The sequence below is a fragment of the Cervus elaphus genome, chromosome 33 (genome assembly GCF_910594005.1).
Source record: "Cervus elaphus chromosome 33, mCerEla1.1, whole genome shotgun sequence".
Taxonomy (NCBI): domain Eukaryota; kingdom Metazoa; phylum Chordata; class Mammalia; order Artiodactyla; family Cervidae; genus Cervus; species Cervus elaphus.
The window spans coordinates 62,626,430-62,644,214 of record NC_057847.1 but is presented as its reverse complement, the minus strand read 5'-3'; the positions used below and the strand labels follow the sequence as shown (position 1 = coordinate 62,644,214).

The window sequence follows — 17,785 nt, the reverse complement described above, 5'->3', positions numbered from 1 at the left end:
AAGCAGACTTGTAGTTAATACTTTCAACATACAGTTTTGAAATGCAAATATGACAGCAATCATGATGTTTAAAAAAAGGCTGCAGAGTGCCAACACAGACACAATCTATGGACTTCCAAATCATGTATGATTGACATATTTTTACACTACATAGATGCCATTGCGCCTTTCCTTTGGAGTATGATCCAGTTGCTAAGTACAATCTCTCTCTTTTTAAATTATTTAATTATTTTTGGCTGCACTGGGTCTTTGTTGCTGCAGGTTTTCTTTCTCAAGTTGTGGCGAGAGGAAGCTACTCTTCGTTGCAGCATGCAGGCTTCTCACTGTGGTGGCTTCTCTTGCGGCAGAGCATGGATTCTAGGTGTGTGGGCTCAGTAGTTGCAGCGTGTGGGCTCCGGAGTGCAGCTTCAGTAGTCATGGCACACAGACTTAGTTGCCTGGTTGCATGTGGGATCTTCCTGGGCTAGGAATCGAACCTGTGTTTTCTGCATTGGCAGGTGGATTCTTAGCCACTGGACTTCAAGGGAAGCTCTAAGCAAAATCTCAAAATTACGTGAGCTGTACAAATTCAAAGGGATTTTTAAGATGCTGAATTGATAAAGATTGTTAGAGAAATCTGTAGATGAATCAAATGACATCCCAAGAACTACTGAAATTATAGCCAGATATTAGCCCACTCAGAACAGAATGTTAACAGGAAATAGAAGGTAATGTACACGACTTAGTAAACATTTTAGCTGCTCTAATAGTGCAGACAGAGGCAGCACTGACCTGGCTGCACTACAAAGCAATCTTGTGATGAACTGCGATGCCAGACAAAAACCCTGGGAGACAGCAGAGAGCTCCACAGTACTTAACAAACGGTGACCACGTCTTTAGGTTAGCCCTAAGGGGTGACATGCAGTGCAAGGGTCTGGTAAAGAGTAAAGGCTTTTAAATCAAAAGCTATGGGGTCATATCCTGTTACTTCCTATAAGGGGCCTACCAGAATATTAATTATGTGTCAGTATTCATCTGCAAAATGAAAAAAGTAATAGTATATTACTCATGGGGTTTTCTTGAATTTTCATCTATACTCTTGAAGATTACATAATAAGTTTATAATTGTGACAAACACCCAGTTAATGTTAACTTTAAACTAGTATTACTACCTTTTAACTGTTATTATTATTGCTAATAGCACTACTGCCACTGTCTACTTATTTGAGGACTATGAAAACTGGCTTCCCAGGTGGCCCCAGTGGTAAAGAACCTGTCTGCCAATGCAGGAGACGCAAAAGACAAAGGTTTGATCCCTGGGTCGGAAAGATCCCATGAAGCAGGAAATGGCAACCACTCCAGTATTCTTGCCTGGAAACTTCCATGGACAGAGGAGCCTGGCAGGCTATGGATCGCAGAGTCAGACATGACAGCATGCATGCACTGCACGACCATTTCTATTTCACAGCTGGATCACTATGTCCAAAAACTATGGTGGGTGCTGGGAACACAAAGTATGTATTTGTTAGACATTCATGCCAGACTGTTACGTGAACAAAGTGATAAAGCCAATCATAATTTTAAGAGATATTAAAATTGGCTGCATAAAAAACCCCACCAAAGTATCAAACTGTATAGGACAAAAAAACACCAAAAACTGTGGCTACTAGTGGATGGTGAAACCGTGGAGCATTTTTCTGTTCTTCGTATTTTCTGAACTTTCTATAATAAGCATGCACTGTTTTTTTTAATCAGAAAAAATAATTTTTAAGAGACCAACAAAGTTAAAGATGAAGGTACAGAAGAAAGGTAAGGGTTAAAAGAAAACTGTGGCCATGTTCCAGATTCAACACAGGAGGTAAGCAGAACTCCTGTGTACTTAGAAGGACATAGAAGCAAACGTACTCCTAAGAGCTAACATGCCTGCTAGGAAACAGAAATCATGAAATCAATGATTATGAGTGAAGCAAAGAATGTTCACTGTTCTTTTTTAATGTTTGATGTAATTACTCTATGTAATTTTAAAATTTAAATCTTTTTTTAAAAAAAAAGCCAACAGATGAAAGGAAAGGGGAGGTGAGACCAATGTATGGTGAGTCGCTTCAGTCGTGTCTGACTCTTTTCGACTCTATGAACCCGCCAGGCTCCTTTGTCCATGGGATTCTCCAGGTGAGAATACTGGAGTGGGTTGCCATGCCCTTCTCCAGGGGATCTTCCCAACCCAGGGATCGAACCCTTGTCTCTTAGGTCTCCTGCATTGGCAGGCGGGTTCTTAACAACTTGCGCCACCTGGGAAGTCCGAGACCAATACCATCAGCATGTTATAAAGCCACAGTAAGTAAAAACGTACAGAAACAGCCAGATCAATGCAGCATAAAAAAGAACTGAGAAGATGCCCTATTAGAGCAAAGAGATTTTAATTCTAGTGGAATTCAGGAGATAAACTAAAAAACTGAGTAATAAGAAAATGGAACTGAATACTAAACTATACAATAGAAAAGGGGAGGACTCTCTAAGTTTGAAAATTATAGAATGCCTATATATAAAAATAGAAAAACCACTCTGGGAAAAATATCTACTGAACGACATATAACCTGTATGAGTTAATATCTTTAATACATAAAGATCTTAAAGATGTATATGTAAAGAACACTGAGATCCCAATGCATAATGGACTAGAACAAATAATCTAAAAGAAAAACACCGTGGTAAGTAAACATAAGGAGAAAAATGTTACTGGAAATGAAACTAGTGTAAGTTGAAACAAATACTGATTATGACACATACGTCTCATACTAGAATAAATTTAAAAATATACACTATTATTCGATGCTCAGAAGAATTAAGTGAAAACCGTTCCTTCATAACTTGTCGATCGCAAGACAGGCTTGTACAATGCTTTCAGAGATCAATTTGGCAATGGGCTTAAAATGTTCTGATTCAAAAAATATGTTTCTTAGGATGTATGTTAAGAAAATTAAATAGGCAACATCTTACTGACAAAGCTGTTCATAATAGCATTATTTAAATAAAAGAAGTGAGGTTCAACATCACCCCGTATTTATGTAATTTTTACTAGTAGAACAGATCTACATGTGACTCTAATACTATGGTCCCAAGTTTTCTGTGTTCAAAGCACTTTCAAATACTAGAACCTTGATGGTACATTCAAAAAGATTTTTAAAAGACTTAAAAAATCAGTACTGGTTTCCTGGTAAACAGAGCTGTCCACTCAGACCCCCTCTATCAAGTGCTTTTGACACCAGGTTCTTGAAGGGTGTTAGTAAACTAAATTGTTCTTTCTTTGTTCTCTGGTCAGTGATACACTGCACAGCGTGATCTGCTCAGTTCAATGTCCTAAAAGGCATTTTCCTATAGACACTGGTGAGTGATAATAAGGGGCAGTATGTGTGACTCGTTTATACAAATTTAAAAACAAAGGCTATGCTCATACTTGTAAATGCACTTTTCTTCCTGAGAGAATACACAAGAAACAAGTGGTTATTTTGGGGCGCGGGGAGAGGAATAGACTGGAGCTAGATTTGTGGTATTTATATTTTTCTTCTTTTTTAAAAACTGAAGAACAGTTGATCTACAGCACTGTGTTAATTTCAGGAGTACAGCAAAGTACAGACAGGCAGATAGATAAAACAGGTAGGCAGATACATGGCACATCTTCTTTATCCATTCACCTGGTGACGGCCGCTTAGGCCGCTTCCATGTCTTCCTTAGTGTAAACAGTACTGCTTATGAACAGTGGGGTGTGTGCATGTATCTTTATGAACTAGTTTTTGTCTTTTCTGGATACATGCCCAGGAGTGGGACTGCTGGATGATAGTGTAGCTCTATTTTCATCTTACATCTTTTTGAACTATATGATGTTAATTTATACTATAGCAATATATTATTTTTTATTCTAAGAAGCAAGACATAATTTCTCAGTTTAACAAAGAGTTCTCATTACTTAAGTTAGTACAAGAACTTTATATGACAGATTAATCAATTGCTATATATGACCCTAATGCTGGGAAAGATTGAAGGCAAAAGGAGAAGGGAGTGACGGAGGATGAGATGGTTGGATGGCATCATGACTCAGTGGACGAGTTTGAGCAAACTGGGAGATAGCGAAGGGAGAGGGAAGCCTGGCATGCTGTAGTCCATGGGGTCACAAAGAGTCAAGAGATGACTGAGTGACTGAACAACAATTTATCTTCCTTCATGGAATGCCCCAGTCAGAAGTGAGTTTAAGAAAGGAAAGTCAATGTTCGAAAACAGCAAAATGAATTCACTATTTTTTTTTTTTTTTGAATTCACTATTTTTAAATATTTTAAGTTTAAGTCCTCAGCAGTTAAAAATTTGTGTTGCACTTTTATTTTTAAGTTTTTAAAAGAAGCAGTTTCTTAAATTTACACAAGAGGACTGTTTTAGAAAAATGTAAAGTTGGAAGCCTTCCTTTATAGCAGCAAGTGCAATTCTTATTTCTAAGCTGAAGAACAAACATGGTACATAGTCAAGACAAAAGGTTTGCTCTTATCTCCACTTCAGTGATGGCTCAATAAAGAAGTAAGCCTTGGTGGAAGAACCAGTTATCAAAGATGTAAGGCAATCTTACGTTTTCATCTATTCCTACTGTCCTTTAGCTTGCCAAGCTCTTGAATTTATTAGATGATGTATCTTCACTTCCTAACACCCAACATTAACATCTTCCTTCACCGCTTATGTTAATCAATTATGGAATAAACTACAAAGACCTATATGTTTTAAAATACTTTCCACTTATTATTTTCCCTGACCCTGAAATATTCTTATATGGATATAAGTTGACGTTTTGACTCTTGGTATTAAAAATTCTAAGGGTTTCTCTGGTGACTCAGTGGTAAAAATACACCTGTCCATGCAGGAGATGTAGGTTTGATCCCTTGGTCAGGAAGATCCCCTGGAGAAGGAAATGGCAACCCACTCCAGTATTCTTGCCCGGAAAATCCCATGGACAGAGGAGCCTGGCGGGCTATAGTCCACAGAGGGTGCCAAAGGGTCGGACACGACTTATCGACTAAATACAACAACAAATAAAAATTTTATCTTACTACCTAAATAAATCAGCTATTTTGGAAGTAAAAGTTAAGGTTTTAGGAAGAATAATCTTGTGCCAATGACTTCATGCAGTATGTATAAAATTTGAAAGGAATCATACATATTTCAATTACTTTTTTTATTTCAAGATTTATTTTAATTAATTAATTAATTTTAATTGGAGGCTAATTACTTTACAATATTATGGTGGTTTTTGCCATACATTCACATGAATCAGCCATTTCAATTACTTTCAATAAGCACTTAAGCTTTCACAATCGAAGAAACTAATGCTAGTGAAACAGATCACCAGCCCAGGTTGGATGCATGAGACAAGTGCTCGGGGCTGGTGCACTGGGAAGACCCAGAGGGATGGGATCGGGAGGGAGGCGTGAGGGGGGATCGGGATGGGGAACACATGTAAATCCATGGCTGATTCATGTCAATGTATGGAAAAACCACTACAATATTGTAAAGTAATTAGCCTCCAACTAATAAAAATAAATGAAAAAAAAATAAAAACAAACAAACAAAAAAAGAAACTAATGCTAAATGTTTCATTAAGAGTTAAAAACATCTCACTTCTATATAAAACTCTTGATTTTAGGGATTTGGTACATAAACCTATTGTGAGAAATGTGATTTGTAATCTTTAAAAATATGTAAAATACTGCCCTTAATTTGAGGAGAAAAATATACAAATATTTGTTATATAAACAGACTAGAGGCTGCCCCCCTTAACAGAATTCTAGCTGTCATACTTCTGACAGTTTAATTTCCTTATTCATGGTTTTTCAGCACTTTACTTGAAACTGACAGCATTTGTAGTTTTTCTAAGTCCAATTTTAATGTGCTACTACTTCTGGAATTAAAACACATGAATGATTCTAAATAAGTCATATTTATTGTCTTTATAATTTTTCCATGTAAGGAAGAAGGGAGTAGCAGCAACCAGGATTCTGAAATTCAAAGATTTTATTTATCTTTTTCAAATAATCTTGTCATAAATAAAAAGCACTGACAATCATTACTGGCCAAGTGTGAAGCAAGTGGTACTGTCAGACACTTGGGGGACTATAACTGAGTATAGCATTTCGGGAGTGTAATCTGGTACTGGAAAATGTTAGTATGCGTATGACAACCCTTCAACCTAGCAATTTAACTTCTTGAAATCTACTTTGGAGAAATACTGCCTTATGTAGATCTGTAACCGATATCATGGAAGTATTTCCAAGAAACATTGTTAATTGAAAAAAAAAAAAAAGAGGTACAGAAACCATGTACAAATATGGTATCATCTACATAAAATAAGACAAATTAAAACACATACAAAACAAAATCATGTATGCATGTATGTGTGTGCATATGTGCATTAAAAAAAAGATTTGGGGGGAAAGACACTGAACAAACTATTAAGAATTAATAGAAAAGGCTGGGGCAAAGGATAGGCAGTAGAGAAGAAAAAGGAAGATATTATTTGTACTCTTTGAAAAATCCATGTGAAAACATTAGTGTATCACCTGGGTAACTTACAACTTACATACACACATGTATACAAACTTAAAAACAAAGTAGGATCTTCTAAGTAAAAATTATAAAAACCTATTAATGAAAATTCAAAAACAAAATTACTGAAATTTAGCTTAGTACTATACTAAAAGAATATTATCCACTCCTTTACCAAATTCAGTTTATTACAAGAATCCAAAAATGGTTCAACATTAAGAAATCCATTATTGTAAACCAATACAATTACATATAGTTGGTTCTTGCTACTCGTGGCCTTATAGGTTTTCCATTTGGGTTGCAAAGAGTCAGGTATGACTGAATAACTGAGCATACACACACGTTTTATAAAACCACTAGGAACAATGAATTAGCAGATACTGAACCACTGCTCCTAGGGGAAATATAGAGTGAGGCTTCTGTGCACGTCTGGTCACGGTATTTTTATTAGTCCAACAATATATAAATCTGTTGTGTGTATTTCTGTTTAAAGACACCTTATTTAATATATATTGTTGATTCATTAACATAGAACTCATGTCCAACAACACTATAACTCATGCTGGGACAAAACTTAGCTATTAATAATTCATATTTTCTTCATAATGTATATTATGGGTTCTCTTTTATATAGGAACACCAGAGAACACTTCAGCACTGTGCTTCAGGGGCAATTTTAAACAGTTAAACTACCAAAATAAAGCAGAAAACTGAAGAATGTAGCATTAAATAGACTGCAAAGAGGACACTTGTTGCGAGAGCTGATACAAGGCAGAGCTTCACTGTGTCTAACCTCAGCTGAAAATGCTATATTAGGAGACTCAAATTTCTCACCACTGCTCATGTGGATATCTGGTACGTCTGTGAATGACAGTGAAAGCACACCAAGTGCTGATTCTGGGGTTACAAATACATGTTATAGTAGGTGAATTTGCAAATACACAATCTGTGAATAATGAAGATCAACTGATGATTTCCAAGGAACAAACAAATAAACAGGAGAGTATACTGAATCTCTATATAAATATGCTCAACACAATGCTATTTTGAGGGAAAAATTTTTCTGGAAAAGGAATGATAAAATTTAACACCTATTCCTGATAACAGAAAACTTGGACTAGATGAAAACTTCTTCTAACCTACTTTTTAAACTTTGGTACTGTTTCCTAGTAACACTGTATGCAGAACACCTAAAGACATGAAGTAACTCTTTATACCTCTACTGTTTGAAAAATTCTTCATTGTGAGTATCCTTGCAAAACTGGGGAATCTACTAATTATTGCAGAGAGAAACAAGAAATGAGATAAACATTTGAAAGAAAAGGACAAAATGATTATTTGTAAATGACATCAATGCCTACCTAAAATCCTCACGTAACTCAATAACAATCAATTCATGGCCATTTGTTTCAGCCTTATCCCTCAATTTCTGTACTATTTTGAAGCAAACTCCTGCAAACTCTCTATTATTTCATCCATATATAATTCGGTATGGATCCATAAGAGATATCTTTTTAAAAATAATATTATGACAGTATTATCTCAACTTGAAAAAAAATGGACAATTTTTTTAACACCAATTATCTAGTCAATGTTCAAATATTCAACAGTCTCAGTGCCTTTTCAACTATATATTTAAATTAGGATCTAAATAAGTGATTAGTTGAGAGATATATCTGTTTTAATCCATAGACTCCTCCTCCTGGTTCAATTTATTTCTTGAAGAGATCAGGCCTTTTTTGCCTGGTAGTTTACTACAGTCTAGCTTTTGCTGCCTGTATCCGCATTGTCGTTTAACATGTTCCTTTGTCCTACAACTTTCCTGTAAGTTGGTAGTTAGATCTAAAGGCTTAATGAGATGTGGGTATAACTTTTTGGGTAAGACTACTTCATTGGGTGGTGTTGTATTCTTTCATAAACAGACATAAAATATTTCTGGTTGTCTCTCTATTATATGTTGTTAGCAATCACTGATGATCAATACCTAGATATTCACTGGGGAGCAAAATAACAATGTTCTAATATTCTTCATTTTATTAGCTAGATACTTCTCTAAAGGGACACCTCCCCATTATCTACTATTTGGTTAGTCAGTGATATATAATTCATACAGAAATGACACTTCCAGTATTTACCAGATTTGAAAATAATGAGCTTGTTCTATTTATGACCAACTAGGTTTTCTGTTTGTTTGCCTTAACTTTATTATAAACTTGTGGATTTAAACATATCTGATGTGTTTCAATTCACTGTAGCTGTCCTTTCTCATATTCACACTGTTCTATTTTTTGGATGAGTGTGAAGGGAAGTACTGTTGGTTCAGGATTACAGGTAGCATGCACTCTATCTTTTAATTTGCTAAATAACTGTGTTTAGGAAACAAGGTACCAATTTGGACAGAACAAAGGTTCCTCGTCTAATGGGAGAAAGACAAATAAGTGAAGGATTACAATACAATGTGATTACCTGCTGGTAGAATAAATGGCCCAATCTTTCATGAAGGCAAATCAACATTTCTTTAAAAAATTAAAATTCTACCAGTATTTTTCTCAAAGTCAAGTAGTAGTCATCTATGTGGGGGAGGATACTGAAAGAATAGACAAATTCTTAATAGAAGTGATTCTGAGATTGTTAAGATATATATGTATAAAATGTTGGAATTTTTAAAATAATAGGTCTATATTAATTCGATAATAAGTATTTTAAAATAAAAAGAAGTGTTGTAACACAGAATGTATTAAATAGTATAGAAGAAATTAACTGCTAGGGCAACAGAAGGTGTCCTAAAAAGTTTCTGAATTCTGTTCCTATTCCACCAGTTACTATGAGAATTAGGGCAAGTAGCTTTATCATTTTGAGCCTTACTCTCCTCACTTACAAGGAATAGCAATGTCTATTCTGCCTATTTCACAAGTTTGTGGGGATGACCAAGGGTGAAAAAGTGTCCAAAAGTATAAAGTTATAAACTAAGGAGAGTCACTGATGCTTTCAGGCAATTTGGAACACTAGTTTCCATAAGAAATTGAAGTTTGTCTAAACTCCCCTAGTATTTCTTTTCCGTTGTTAACACTAAATTCTTAGCACTGTCTAACAGAAGTTTCTACAATGATAAAAATATTTTATATTTGTCCTGTCTGTTCAATATGAAAGCCACTAGCCACTCTGGCTATTAAGCACTCAAAATACAGCTGATGTCTGAACTATAGAATTTTAATTTTAATAGCTAAATGTAGCCAGTGGCTACTTGACAAGTTCAGTCTAGCTGTATCTCTCTTCTACCTCTCTCCTTATCTAAATATTACAAATGCTAGAATATTTTCATATTAACAAAGAAAAACTTCTCAAAAACTCTTTACTTCAAAAAATCAAACTTTTGAGAGGTTCTAGAAAAGTACCTTAAAGTTTTAGATGTCATCTGAGTTTTAAGGCCAAATTATTATTATTACTATTTTTTAATTGAAGGATAATTGCTTTATAGAATTTTGTTTTCTGTCAAACATCAACATGAATCAGCGGTAGGTGTACATATGTCCCCTCCCTCTTGACCCTAACCCTCCCCATCCCACCCCTCTAGGTTGATACAGAGACCCTGTTTGAATTCCCTGAGACATACAGCAAATTCCCATTGGCTATCTATTTTGCATATGGTAATGTAAGTTTTCATTTTATTCTCTCCTTACATCTCACCTTCTCCTCCCCTCTCCCCTTGTCCATAAGTCTATTCTGTCTCCAATGCTGTCTTGTAAATAAATTCATCAGTACCATCTTTCTAGATTCCATATATATGCATTAGTATATGATATTTATCTTTCTCTTTCTGACTTCACCCTGTGTAATAGTCTCTAGATTCATCCACCTCATTAGAACTGACTCAAATGTGTTCCTTTTTATGGCTGAGTAATATTCCAGTTTGTAGATGTACCACAACTTCTTTATTCATTCATTTGTTCATGGACATCTAGGTTGCTTCCATGTTCAAGCTATTATAAATAGTGCTGCAATGAACAATGGGGTGCATGTGTCTTTTTCAATTTTGGTTTCCTCAGGGAAACCTAGGAGTGGGACTGCTGGGTCATATGGTGGCTTTAATCCTAGTTTTTTAAGGAAATTTCCATACCATCTTCCATAGTGGCTGTATCAATTTATATTCCCACCAACAGTGCAAAAGGGTTCCCTTTTCTCCACACCCTCTCCAGCATTTACTGTTTGTAGACTTTTTGATGATGGAAAGGCCAAATTAAGAATATATTATAAGAACCTAAAATTAACCATGTACTAATATTTTACATTGATTTAAGAAGGAAAACAGGTGTTTCTGTTTTGTTTTTAAAGATCTGCTTTGCCTTATGAGAAATCTGCAAAAGAAAAACTCAGTGATTACCAAAAGACCTGTAACCATCTAATCAATCTTACCTTTAGCTCTGCTTGTATGAACCCTTGCACGCACCCAAACAACTTCACCAGCTTTTTGTACTGTCAAATCACTAATTCGAACCAAAACTCGATCTGCAGCAAAAAAGTGAAACAATTTTGTAATTCATTATTTACAAAGCGATTAAGATCAAAATTACTTTGCTTGATAGCTAACGTAAATACTTGATATTATCTTAAATGATTCTTATCTCTAGGAACACTCTTTTCTTTTGCTTTTCTTTTTATTGGTTTATAACATCATATGCTTCATATGTATAACATTATATTTCAGCTTCTATATACTTAACAGCATGCTCAATACCAAAAGTTTAGTTTCCAAACATTACCACAGATTTGACCCCGTTACCCATTTCACCCTCCCCTCATGCTCCTTCCCCTCTAGTAACCACTACTCTGCTCTATGTTTTGTTGTTTGGTTTGCTCATTTATTAATTTTTGTATTCCATCCATGTCATTGCAAAAAGCAAGATTTCATCTTTTTTAATGCCACACATATATACCACGTCTTCTTTATCTATTTATCTATCGACAGGCACTTAGGGTGTTTTCATATTTTGGCTACTGGAAAAAATGCTGCAGTAACATAAGGGTGGACATATATTTTGTATATGTATTTTGATTAGTACATATATTAGTACATATGTTTTGCACATATATTTTGATTAGTACATATATTTTGCACATATATTTTGATTAGTACATTTATTAGTACATATATTTTGCACATATATTTCAATTAGTACTTTCATATTCTTCAGATAAATACCCAGAAGTGGAACTGCTATATTATATGGTAGTTCTATTCTTAATTTTTTGAGGAACCCCTGTACTGTTCTCCATAGTGGCTATAACCAATTTACATTCCTACTCACGCTGTATGAGGGATAACACCTTCTCTATCACCTTCTGTATGCAATTTGCCTCAAGTTGTATGAATTGAATATCCTAAATACCTAAATACTTCTAAAAGCTATCCCATTTTCTTTCATCTTCACTGCCACCATTCTAAACCAACGTACTATATTATATCTTGCCTAAATGAGAGCAAAAGCATTCTAACTGGCAATCCCTTGATAATTCAATCTACAGTGGAGTCAATATAATTTCAAAGTGCAAATCTCCTGAACATTTCAATGACTTATAAAGCCAAACACAGCCTGTCTTCACCTGCCTCTGCCTGAGTGGACATGGTATTTTTGCTTGCCTGTCATAGTATGTAAGTCAGCTAGCTACATGAGGGGACTCTCTGCCAGGCCTGGTCAGTCACAGCACCCCATTCCCCAGGATATAGTGACTGTATTCAACTAGGCCAATCAAAGTCCTTTTCTGGTATGTAATATACAGATAATGGGAATGAAGCAGTCTTCCTCCAGGTCACTGAGCTGAGATAGTATTGACCCAGGGCTGTAACCACCATCTTTCCTACTCCCTGAATTTGCAGGATGGGAGAATGAGGTCAATAGCCTAGTGGAAGCAGAGCCAGAAGTAGAGACTGAAAGCCCCATAATAATGTTCAAACTTCTAAATCCTATCATGGCATATGCCATCCTGTACTTTGTTTCCTACTGTTACATGAATCAGTAAATTTCCCTTTTGACTATAAGTGAGCCCCAACAATTATGCCCCCCAATACTAACAGCAAAGTACTAGAGTCCCCCAAACAGGAAAACTGTGAAAAAACTATGGTGTGAAGATAGTGATACAAGGCAATCATGATCCAGAAATTATTTTGATATTGTTCTAAATATGCAATAATTTCAGTATTAAAGAAAAAGATGTAAGCATTAATTAAAAATATTCTAATAGAATATTAGAACATCACGAATAATAAAAAATCTCAAGTCTCAATGGTTATGTGGCTTGACTATAACCAAATCTGTCAACATCACATGCTGGTATAATCTAGTTACCTTAATACTAAAAATACTTTTGTGGGGGATATTATAATAAAAATCAAATTATAAATATATTTCACCTACTTTGCCTACATGTATTTATAATTTATCTCTTGAAGTAAAGATGTAGCTTAGAGAGAATTTGGTTTACAGGAGAATCCATGGTTCTCACTGCCAAAAGCAAAGAGAATGAATGTGAAATTTTCAAGCACTACTCATCACAAGAGGCTTTCTGTAAAACTCTGTACATGGACCTTAGAAATTAAGCTGACTTCCAAGTCTGCTGTGTAAACTCAGACAAAAGAAAGTGTGAAAGAAAAGACAGACATAGTAACATAATATTTTAAAAGACAGATCTGAAAATGCCAAGACTGAAAGAGCAAACAACTTACTAGACAATCAAAATTCAAAACAAAACAGTAAGTCTAAAAGAACAGACTTATACGCAAGCATCATGATTACAGTAATTTTAATAGTACTTTGGAAAAGAAAGAATAATGGCCCCTCTTTCATGTGTCATTCCAATGAATTAGCATAGGAGTTCTCAACCTTAACGTATCCACACACGGCTGAGGTGCATGTCACACTCCCACCAATATGAATGGCTAAGGCAAAGATTAATGGCAGTAGGGTTTCAATTTGAAAACCTACTACGTCCTCCACAGTTAAGTCACTCATATAAGAATAAAAGAATTTTGGAGAAATGGAAGCAAACAGATAACTTTATGTTGAACAAAATTTTCTGATTTTAACAGAGGTAAAACCAAGGGTAGAATTTTGCTGTTATTTAGTGTAATCAGATTACATAGGTAGTTTAACCTTTCTTTTGGTAGGGAAAGCTAATAACTGTCATAGTTACTGTTATAACAGTAGTCTGGATTTGATAGCTAAATGGGAACAATAATTGTGGCCAAAGGGTGACTGAGGCTTATGTAAAACTCCAGTGAGATTTTTGATGTTAGAACTCAAGGAAGTGCAGTTCAGGAAGACAGATAAGCTGAGAAAAAGTCTCACATGACCTCTTCTGCTTGTCCTGGTAGGGGTAGTGGTCCTCTCCTATAGCATATTGCTCCTATGCCATTGTATACTCAATTATTTTACTTCACCAGCTTTATCTTTTGGAAATGGTTTATTCTCAGCAACCTATTTTGGTCTTTCATTACACATTTTCCCAACAAAGCTGGGGAGGAAAAGTGATTTGTGACCATGCAGTAAGTTAAGTCTAAAATAACAATTAAAACTGACCTGGGGTATATTATTTTCAAAGCATAAAATTCACAGGCAGGCATATATATTAGAAGTACTTGGTGCTTCCAATGGGCCAGAGCCTAAAGGTCTGCAGGTGTACCAAAGCTTGAAAGACATAATTTGGGGTGTCTACCAGAAGAAAAATGATTGTTAAATAGTTGAGTAGGATAAACTTGTTGAAATTGCATATATAAACTAGAAAAAAAAAAGAGAAACAGACAAAAATAGACACAAAAAAGAAACAAATAAAAGGAAGACAAATGTTTACAAATAGAAAACTTACAGGTCTGAGAGAAACAATTAAATCATTTTCAAAGACATATTTATATAAGTCAAGGAGGGTACTAAAAGAGGTAGCTTCATGAGGCATGCAAAAAAGGCTGCATATGAAGAAAGAAGCTACTATTAACTATCTTTTATCTCCTAGGCCAGGTCAAGTCTTTTTACATGACCACTTAGGAATATCTTTCTAATATAATTTACAGCTTAAAATATACTAATTTAATGTATTTTCTTTCTTTTCTAGATTAGGGACCCTAAACTGATAATGTTTGCACAGGGTTATGGCATATGCTTGGACTTTCAAGGTGGCTTAGTAGTAAAGAATCTGCCTGCCAGACAGGAGATGTGTGTTCCATCCCTGGGTTGGGAAGATCCCCTGGAGAAGGAAATGGTAACCCACTCCATTCTTGCCTGGGAAATCCCATGGACAGAGGAGCCTGGCTGGCTACAGTCCCTGGGGTCACAAAGAGTCAGATGCGACTTAGCAACTAAATAATAACAACAATGGCATAAGTTTGCCATTTAAGTTTTTCAGAATTATGCCTTCAGAGTTATATTTTCAGTTATGTCAGCCTTACTTAAAACTTTATGAAGAGCTTTCCTGGAATTAGAAAGTAAAAAAAGCCTTTTTAAATTATCACATAACTACTAACCTGGTTTTTCTTGTGATTGTATCATTGAAGATACTCCATATCTTTCTTTTGCATAATCCTACAAAAAAAGTTTTTACATTATGACTTTTTATTTAAACACTGATAGCATAGTATTAATAAACACAGAAACACAACAGAAAAAGATGAATTCATTTTAACTTTCAGGACTATTTTATTAATTCAAACTAGTAGTTTTAAACTGTGGAAATATGTCATATCATTTATATATGCACTCCATAGAAAAAGGATAAGTATACCCAGCTTCTGGATAATTTATTTTGAAGATCACCACTCCTGGATTGATATACCATACAGAACAGCATTCTCAAATAAAATTTACACACATGTACAACACATCTTAACTACTTTCTTCAAAAAGGAGATTAAACTACTTCAAAGCAGGGTTATAAATTTCCTCTTTTTGAAGGGAGAAGGATGAGATACCACAGTTTTATTAACTTCCTATTACAGGAAGAGATGTTCAAAGAGAACCAACAGTTAGGGATAAGCTTTCTGAGCACCAGATGTCCAGTTTTTAGAAATCAGAGATGTTGGATAAAAGCTAACTACAACTTTCCTTTTGTAAAATACCATCAAAAAATTTGCCAGCTTCCTGTTCTAAAACCTCTTCATGATATCAGGTTGCAAGTGCTTCAACACTGACAATATGACACCAAAATTCCCATTACAGATTTTAAGCCAGGAACAGGAAAAAAAGAGGCCTAGAGTCTAGACTATTATTAACAAACTATAGTTATTAAATTGGTAAGCGGCCTTTTATTTTAATCTCACTTTACTGAGAAAATGATCTCTTAAGATCCTTCCAGCTATAGTGACAAAACTCTGCCCCAATGTCTACCTTATATTATCTATAGACCTACACTATTTGCAAAGGCACACTGCTAGTTTACATACTTAATCAGATCAAGAATACATAAAAATGGTTTCCTTCAAGGTAATTTAGGATGTGAATAAACAATTCATTTCTGTCACTCTGTTGGAATCCTCTCCTTTAGATTTGGAAGATATTCGATTTTGCATTTACACCAAAACAAACCAGACAACATGTTAAGGTGTTTACTGAACAATTTTTTTTCGGAATTAAAAAAAAAATACACCTTAAAGAAAATGTAGTAGGAGGGCAGCATAAAAAGGTTACAGCACGTGAAAAGAAAAAAGGGGATCACTTATTAGTACTGTTCATATTTCAGCAACCCTATTCCATCTAATGTTTTTAAAATGACCTATTCCTTATGCAGATGATCACAAATTCATATCTCCTCAATAGAAAAGTTAGCAGCCAGGTAGAAATCTCAATTTCATTAAGAGCACACATCACTGGTAGAACGGTTTCAAACATTCATTTCTGAAAAGCACTGATGGACTACGGGGTATTATGAATTACATAGATAATCTGTGGTCACTTCATCTCAAACGCATTCTCTACAAACTTTCCCCCCTACCTCACTTGGGTTACTTAAGAAAGGAAATAAAAATGACAGCTTTTCTCTAAAGCTGTCACATGGAAAACGGTCATTATAGTGGCAGATCGCTTTACGAAGTACTGTCATTACTTGAAAAACATAAGGTACACGAGTGCTGAGCAAAAATCGATTATCAGTGCACATTAAAAATTTCCGGGGAAGAGAAGGAATACGTGAAGTACGTGCCTAACCCAACGAGGTTTAAGACTGACCCGGCCGCTCCTACTTCCGGGGCAGTGGGTACTACACGCCCTCCGCGCCCCCCTCCCCCGCCCTCCAGCTCAGAGAAACGCTTCTAGTAAGCCATTCCTCCAGGCGCCCCAGTGAGAAATGCGATCCGGGGTGAATCTGGCTAAGGTGCTCGGGCAAGGGCCCTGGAGGTCCGGTTGAAGGCTCCGGGCGCCCGGACCCCAGGCCCGTGGCCTGCAGACAAAGTGCCGCCAGGGATCCAGAGGCCAGGGCCCCCGCTCCCCCTACTCCCCGCTCCCCCCGCCCCCCAGCGCGATCCGGCCCAAGGGTCTGTTCTTCCAAGGCCCGGAGAAGGAGGAAACCCACTTCCGCCGCGTCCATGATCTCCCGCGGCTTCTCCTGACTCCTGCGGCTGGCGTTGGCGCTGGGCATCTGGACAACTGGACGGGGCAGCGATCACCACCCTCCCTCGCAGGCTTCCGTAGGGCAGGCCAAAGGGGCTTCTCCCTCCCGCACAGTCTCCGCCCTCCCTGCACTCCGGTCACAGCACACGAGCTCCAACTCCGCGTGGAGTGCCGGCTCCGGAAAGATCGCGATAACCGCAGTTCTCTCGAGATCCCGGAGGCTGAAGGCCGCGCGCCGGCGTCTCCTTTTCTTGCCCCGCCCTGCGGGACTTTGCCTGGAGTTAGAGGAAATCCCCGGGAATTCCCCGGGAATTAGTGACAGTTTCGCGAGATCGACTCTGAGGGGAAAGGTCCCGGGCATGCCAGTTGGCACGCTCTCCCACTCATTTCATTTTTCAGCCATATCCCACCTGCGAAGTCTACTGTGTTCTCTTTTCAGCCCTATTTACTCCTCCTCGCTCTGAGAGCAAACTGTTTGCTGAAACATCCACACACGCTCAGAACTTTTCCTTCCTTGAACTTCTCCGTCAGTACTCCCCAGCGGTAGTGTAGCTGCCTGGACTGAAAAAGCTGCCATGTAGTGGGACACAGGAGTGCTGGGTTATAGGTAGATGGCTTGTTGAGGTAGGATTGAATA

The 17,785-nt window shown here is 36.7% G+C and overlaps 1 protein-coding gene across 1 annotated transcript in view; it reads right to left on the bottom strand.

The window, feature by feature from the left end:
- The window catches only part of DARS1 (aspartyl-tRNA synthetase 1), a 63,042-nt gene extending 45,706 nt beyond the window's left edge, over positions 1 to 17,336 (bottom strand). The window contains exons 1-3 of the mRNA XM_043894341.1: positions 17,111 to 17,336; positions 15,072 to 15,129; positions 10,973 to 11,065 (exon numbers count right to left, since the gene is read on the bottom strand). Coding sequence (XP_043750276.1) covers positions 10,973 to 11,065; positions 15,072 to 15,129; positions 17,111 to 17,176 — 217 coding nt within the window. The 5' untranslated portion in view covers positions 17,177 to 17,336. The remainder of the gene's footprint in view (positions 1 to 10,972; positions 11,066 to 15,071; positions 15,130 to 17,110) is intronic.
- Between the last annotated feature and the right edge of the window lie 449 nt (positions 17,337 to 17,785).